The sequence below is a fragment of the Nanorana parkeri genome, unplaced genomic scaffold, assembly GCF_000935625.1.
Source record: "Nanorana parkeri isolate BGI_ZX_2015 unplaced genomic scaffold, ASM93562v1 scaffold2893, whole genome shotgun sequence".
NCBI classification, from domain to species: domain Eukaryota; kingdom Metazoa; phylum Chordata; class Amphibia; order Anura; family Dicroglossidae; genus Nanorana; species Nanorana parkeri.
The window spans coordinates 84,905-92,752 of NW_017309161.1; the positions used below are offsets into that span (position 1 = coordinate 84,905).

A 7,848-nucleotide genomic window follows, 5' to 3' on the forward strand; every position below is an offset into this window, starting at 1 on the left:
GTGATCTCCTCCAATTTCTTTTGTTATTTCAAAAGGGAAATGTCAGGGGTCTATTTAGACCCCAGATATTTCACTGCAGCCCCCCCCCCCTCCGGCAGGCTACTCGTTGCTGTTTGGCTATTCTCATAGGGCCCAAACAGCAGTGAGTGAATAGCCGAATGCCGCTGAGTGCCATTCGGCTCAGCTATTCTGCTCGGTACCTCTGGTAGGAGATGCCAGGAGATGCTAGGAGATGCTGAACTGTCATTACACACTGAGAACCCGGCGGAGCCGCCGTGATATCATGGCAGCATCGCCGGGTTCTCAGTGTGTAATGACAGTCCAGCGTCCCCTGGTTACTAGGTAACTAGGAGATGCTGAACTGTCATTACACACTGAGAACCCGGCGGAGCCGCTGTGATATCATGGCGGCTCCGCCAGGTTCTCAGTGTGTAATGACAGTCCAAGCTTCCCCTAGTTAATAGGTATCCAGGAGATACTGAACTGTCATTACACACTGAGAACCCGGTGGAGCCGCCGTGATATCACAGCGGCTCTGCCGGGTTCTCAGTGTAATGACACATCAGCGTCCGTGGTTAGCTGCTAACCAGGGGACGCTGATCTGTCTCTGCATGCAAGTGGCCAGAACCAACCGTGAGATGACGGCTGGCCCCTGCCAAACTGTCAGTAGCAGGTTGTCGGCCGGCCGTTCCAGCTTCAGCTTTCACCTTGGCTCGACTGAGCAGCTCGGCCAACTTCGGGAGCTGTACTGGCTCAAGGGAATAGCCCGTACAGCAGCCCTCCGGTTCTACTCAACCGAAGGGTCCTGGGGCCAAAGCTAGCTGAAGGATCAGCCGAAGCTATGGCTAGATCCTTTGGCAGCTTTGTGAATAACCCCCATAGTACTATGTGTCCCCAGTTATGAATCTACAGGCTGTGATTTACATCACAGCCTGTTCATTCATGAATTTCTGAATGGGGAGTAGCACTCACTCTGGAGGCATCTCCGCCTTTCATAAACTGCTTGATAGTAGATATTTTACTATCAGCAGTTTCTGAATGGAATGGGAAGCCTCTGTACTGAGTACTAAAAAAAAAACTAATAAAAAAAGCACAACCCCTCCCTCCCCCCACATAACACACACATATTGTGGTGCACACCATGCACATGCGCTGCAGTGTGTTGTTAGAATGCATCGCAGTGCATGATCTTCTTTTTTTTTTTCTTTTTAAAAAAACATTAAATTATCTGTGGCAGCACATGGCAAAGCTTTGTGACTCATTGCCATGCAAATAAAATAAATCTAATAATAATAAAAAAAAAATGTAAAGTCCCCCGCCCCCGTGAGCACGCGCGATGCCACGTAAACACGCGTCGGGTGCGCCTACGTATGAAAACGACAAACGCACTACACATGTTGGGTATCGCTGCTCACACCGGAGTGAGAGCAATAATTCTAGGGCCAGTATTTTGGGGTATCTCTAAATTGATGACCTGTGGGGGCTTTTAAAGCGTCTTCTATGGACTTTTTGGGGTACTGCAGTTTTTCGCCGTTTCACGGACGCATGCAATTTGTAACCTGGGCATGTTGGGTATCGTTTTACTCGTTGTAACCTCATCTTTTATATTTCATTAAAAAATTGGTATTTTGTTTTGGGGCATTTAATTAAATGTTTCACTAAATGTTGTGGTTTAATAAGGAGTTGCGCTAATGTTGCGCAACATAAAAATTTGCAACTACCACCATTTTATTCTATAGGGTCTTGGCATTCAGAAAATATATAATGTTTGGGGGTTTTAAAGTCATTTTCAGACCTAAAATGTGGAATATAACATGGGTGCAAAAAAATGAAAAAAAGGCCTCAGTCATGAAGGGGTTAAGGGTTGAGGCTCGACCCTGTTGGAAATTGGGTCTCCTGCAAAAACCCAATGTCGGCCCGTTGTCTATAAAGATCCTCTAGGATCATGGTTAGTTTCTCTGCGATATTAAGGCGCTTCACATTTAGTGAAAGGAAACAGTAAGATCACATAATGACAGAGGGGATGGATGGGTATAAAGAAAAATAAAGAGGGGGAGCCTAAGAGAACATGAAGGAGATGAAGAAATAGAAAATATTTCTAGGAGACAGAGGGCAAGAAAGGGTGAAGAGGAGCAAGAAAGTTGGAAAAAGGAGACTGGTTAGTGCACCATTGGGGATGTGTTAGGTGTGTTGTGGCTGTGATGCCGTTTCTTGCGTTGTTAGACCGGGGTGTCTAACGGTGTGATGCTGAACGGAATTTGCGCTCCTTCCCTCCCTTACTTTCTGAAGAGGAGCAAGAAACTTTAAGGGGAATCGCAGTTTCATGTACCTCTAAAGCTGTACCTGTCGGACCTAAGGGGTAAAACTATTGGGGAAATGGATCTAGACGGGCCCCATAGGGAGCTCCATAGCAGTATTAATACATTATTAAGAGTGTGAACATGAAAAAACACAATAATAGCTAATCATGACGCACTGCTTCCGTGGAAAAAGGCAAAATTCCCAGACTGAACTAAAAACACAGCGACCTCCGCTCATGAGCAAAATGCCCCCACCGAGAGCAGGTCGACAAAAACTTTTAAACAATACAAACATGAATAAGGAAACCTATTCTCCCATCACCAAACGTTTCTTGAACAAATCTACGCTCTTGGCTGAAATCACTCCCGATGGCAGTGAGTTCCAGACCTTAACCACTCTTACTGTAAAGAACCCTCTTCGCCAATTCCAGCACAATGGGCGAAGAGGGTTCTTTACAGTAAGAGTGGTTAAGGTCTGGAACTCACTGCCATCGGCAGAGATTTCAGCCCAGAGTGTAGATTTGTTAAAGAAACGTTTGGACAATTTCTTGAGGGACCGTAATATCCAGGGATACCAGTATCCCTAAGAATGAGATGATGCATGGACCTATATGGGTTGGACTTGATGGACGTATGTCTTTATTCAACCCCAAATACTATGTAACTATGAGAGCAGGTCGATAAAACTTTTAAACAATACAAACATGAATAAGGAAATCTATTCTCCCATCACAAGAGCAAAGTGCAAAGCCATCCAGATACCCCGGAACTCCAGTGAAAAACAACCTTAAGTCAAGGGTGTGTGGTGCCTACCCAGTGAGGCAGGAGGGAATAACTGCAATAAATTGTCTCACGAAAACAAGAGTACGGTACGGTGGAAAAGCTCCCAATTGTCAAGGGAGCTGGAGTAGGTAGTAATGTAGCATCTCCCGAAAAACAGTCCCTAACATCTGACAGCAGGCATCCTCCCAAGTCGGGCTATAGAGCACTCAAGGACATCCAGGAGAGGACTAAAGTTGCAGGTACACAGAGGCTATAGTCCAGCGGGAGAAAAAAGCCCAAATGCAAAGGGAGCCGAGGCATGGAATAACAAAAGGTCTCCAGGAAACAGCCCCTAACACATGACACAGTGGTAGACTTTCTAGACCAGGCTGCAGATCAGTCTCGGACATCCAAGGCAGATAACCACAAGTTCACACAGCCCAGGAAAGGACAAAGGTGGTAGGTATGTAGGGGCTATAGGCTACAGGGCCGGTGCAAGGATTTTTGCCAACTCAGGCGAAGGTGCATTTTGCTGCCCCCCCACCGACCATGAAAAACATTGACAACGTTTTCCATTGTCGATTGGTTGCAGCTCTATATTATTGCTGGGATTGGTAGTCCTCTATAGCTGGTGGTATTCTCCATTGCGCTGTATAATGATTATACTGTGCAATGCAGATTACCACTGACCAGTTATAGAGGAACTACAAATCCCAGCAATAATACATTATACAGCGCAATGGAGAATACCACCAGCTATAGAGGAACAACAAATCCCAGCAATAATATATTAAACACCCTGTATAATGTATTATTGCTGGGATTTGTTGTTCCTCTATAGCTGCTGGTGTTCAGCATTGTGGCGCTGTATTATACAATACACAATACAATATACAATGCACAATACAATACACTTTACACAATATATTATACAATGCACAATATAATACTGTATTGTATTGTGCATTGTATATTGTATTGTGTATTGTCAATACACAATACAATATACTGTATATACAATGCACAATACAATACAAAATAATAAAATACAATGCAGCATAACACGTGCACTTTGTCTTTGTTACATTACATACCGCTCCCACTTCAGCCAGCTCCCGATCCCGATTCCCAATACGAGTCCGACCGTGGGTCACCGAGAGAGGGTGAAATCGCCTCCTCGCTCAGTTCCAACTTCCTTCCAAATGTGTGCACCGGCCACCGGGCAGCTCCCGAGTCACTCAACAGGTCGCCGTCGCCTCCAGGATGACGCCACTGCCTCCACACTGCCTGCTGGTCCGGTCCATCCGTTGCTCCGCCTCCTGCAGTCCTCGCTCCAGTCCTTCACATGCGGCTGAGCGGCCAGGGGAACCAGGGGCGGGGCCACTTACGTCACTCACTGACGTAGCCAAGGAAGGACGAGACACTCAGTGAGACTGTCACTGAGTCTGAGACGTGAGACTGCACAGGTCAGCGCCGCTGCGGCGGGCGGCCGGGGACTCGTCCTTCAGATGCAGCCCGCCCGCCCGCAGCGGCAGCCCACACACTGAGTCTCGTATCGATCGGGCGTCTGTCACTTTTCCGCCCTGTTCCCTGGCGCCGTAAGGGCAAGTGCCCATCTTGCCTTGCGCTAGCCCCGGCCCTGATAGGCTATCACAGTAAAAGTTCCCAAGTGCAAGGGGAGCAGAAACAGCTAAAACAAATGAGCTTCAGTCTGAAGAAAGCTAGCTTGAGCAAGAGGCAGGACTCCGAGTTACGAGCTCCCGCAGCAAAGCAACTTCAGGCCTCAACAGAGGAGTTTTGATCTGTGGACCTCTAGTACTAATCCTCCAGCAAAGTGGGAGGGTCTGGAGCGAGGAGGCCATCCTTGCCTCAGTGTGGGACGGTCACCTTTCGGCAGAAGGCACAGCTAGTCCTCAGGCGGAAAGAGGTCAATTTGTAAGAAGTTGCAGAGGGCCGGAATATCCGCAGGCGCGTGGAATATGTGAGATGCCTTATGAACAGTTAAATGGAATGGGTAGCCACATCTATATGTAGCCCCACCGCTGCAAATCTGGGCCAGCACTTTACGTAGAGCATTTTCCACACCGTAGACCGGGGCCTTAAAGTTCACCTTTTGACGGTAGATATTTCAAAAGGGCCTGTAGCCCATCCGGAACGTCAGAAGGAAGGTCAGTTGAAGAGCAGTGATAAGCGTTCTTGGTATCTGAGTCATACAGCCTTGGTGAGTGATGGCATGGGAGCAAATCACTCAGTGAAGGAGAAAGTCTGCCCATTGTCATGTTAGCGGGAGCACACGGGGAGGGAGCTGGCGCCATCTTAGGCCTACCACGATCTTGAGATGTTGAGGCTCTATGCATGAAAAAGTTCTGTAGCAAGGAATCTGCCGGCAGCGCTCCAGTACCTCTGTCCTTCCTCTGTTTAGGCATCACAAAAGCAGGTGTAGCAGTCGGGAAATCACAACAGATAGCTAGTACACTGATACTGTGGAGCTCACATGGTGAGCACCTCATGCCACCATGTTCAGCACACACTCCCTTCCAAAGTTTTTAGTCTCCGGTTTATTAAATCTCTATTTCACTGTTTTTTTCTTTCTCAAATCTGTTTCTACCATGTCCCTGAATACCTCCAGAAGATTGGAATTAGACTGAAAATTCCTCCTGGATTGGTTTTTGTAGTGGGCCCTGGCAATGTGTTTAGGCTTTCTCACAAATTTGTTTAACTCCATATATGTAGTGAATTTATCTATATTCTTAACTGCTGCAAATTTCAGGCCCAGGCCAAGAACACTGGTCTCCTCAAGAGTCAACTGCCCTGAACTTAAGTTAAAGATGCCTTTTCCTACCAGTTTCATCTTCTTACGCCGAATTCTCGTTCCCCCCTACATTGTGTATTGCTCAGCAGTAGATCCTCAAATCATCTCTGAATTAGTGTTGACACTACTTCTTTCTGGAGGGTGGCTACTTTTTTTCTCCATGCTCCCTGTGTGTTATAAATTAGCCACTGCACTAAGCTCACTCCCGTGATAGACTACAATCTTGCATTGAGTTTATTGATTTATATTGAGATTGTGGTCCATCACAGGAATGGGTTTGGAGCTGTGGCTACTTTACAACACACACAGGGACCATGGGGGGAATGAAAGTAACCACCCTCCAGAAGGAAGGACAGTCACCAGGAATTCAGAGATGATTTGATGATCATGATCATGACTGACCTGCTCTATATCATCAGGGTTACATATACAGGTTTAAAAAAATACACAAGCCCATCGTGTTCAACCTAGAAACATCATGTTCAACTTAGGGTCATTGCCCTTCTCCATAATGTGTCTATTAATATTGCATTCTGTGACAAATAGTCATCTTTCGTTGTTTAAGTCATTAGTTAAGTATTTTTTTGCAGTTTGCCATACTTCTTTTTTTTTTTTTTTTAAACAGAAATCAATAGAATCGGAAACAATGAAGACATCAGAAGTGTTCCGAAAAAAGTTTGGATCGCTTTCAGACACTGTCAAGGAGGTAATGATCTAGCAGAATTTGTGTGCTGCTTTTCAATTTTTTTTTTGTTCAGTGTTTAGATAGATTAGTATATAACAGGTCATTTGAGTAACAACGATGAATACAGAATGAGTTATATTACATAGCTAAGTCGATGCATACCAATGCCCTTTTTAATCGAGTGTTAGGTAAGAAGTGAATAGCACGAGCACCACTGATGTACTTAGTGTTTTAACAAGGTCAGAAGAGCATGATAAGAAGCTGCAGTGGTGGCTTTTATCCAACAAGCATTGTCCAATGTCCATAGAGGGACCGTAACCTATGTCCTCTACTCATAAGTGAGCATAACTGCTGAAATCCAGGGAGTAATTAATGTGCCAAGACCTTTGCAAGGTATTAGCATAGTGGAGCTGTACCTCAACACTTATGGTTGGGTATAAGAACACCGTCTAAGGGATAATTTAATATGGACGGAGTTGTGCTGATGAGCTAACATGGCCTGAGGTGAGTCTGTGGCCTTGTTGTTTAGGTAAACCTAAAATGGGGCAAAAATAAAACAGATAGATTAGAATTTAACAGAGTTAATTTGAGTAACATAAAGCAATTCATCCAGAAGTCACACTATGTAACTGAGCAGTTGAACACTAGTGTCGTCTTTATCTGAGGGAGAGGTAGGACGTGACTAGCATGAAGAACACCCATGTACTTGGTATTTTAACCAGGCCAAAAGAACATGATAAAGCTACAGAGGCAGCATTTATCTGACAACCAAGGTCCATAATTGAGGGGGACCACAAACTAGGTCTTCTACCTATCAGTGAGCCTTACTAAATGTGGCTGCCATTGTGAATGCAGCTTCTCCAGCACAGAGTTGGTGCAATGTGGAGTTGGGAATATCTTAATATTAGTGATACACCGATACCACATTTTTAAGTAGGAGTACCGATACTTTTTCCCAAGTACTCGCCGATACCAATTACCGATACTTTTTCTTAAAGGGACAGGTCACATTTTTTCTAAAGCAATACAAAATCATGATTTTAGGTCAGTTTCTTAATATTATGAAGAACATGAACACTCTGTAGTGTGGCACAGCTATATCCAATTCTGCATACCTGGCTTTATATTATAAGAACTTTATAATATAAAGCCAGGTATGCAGAATTGGATACAGCTGTTCCACACTATACAATAATACACTGTTCTGGAGTCTGGACATGTGATAATCTATTTTCCCCACTAGGGGGATACAAGCCTTAGTTAGCAATGGCATGATAAATATTAATTTC

General features: G+C 45.0%; 1 protein-coding gene across 1 annotated transcript in view; it reads left to right on the forward strand.

Annotated features, from left to right (window-relative positions):
- Positions 1 to 6,580, forward strand: part of LOC108802485 (mitochondrial import inner membrane translocase subunit TIM44-like) — a gene marked incomplete at its 3' end in the record, with an annotated part of 67,413 nt that extends 60,833 nt beyond the window's left edge. The window contains exon 4 of the mRNA XM_018574345.1: positions 6,500 to 6,580. Coding sequence (XP_018429847.1) covers positions 6,500 to 6,580 — 81 coding nt within the window. The remainder of the gene's footprint in view (positions 1 to 6,499) is intronic.
- Positions 6,581 to 7,848: the final 1,268 nt, after the last annotated feature.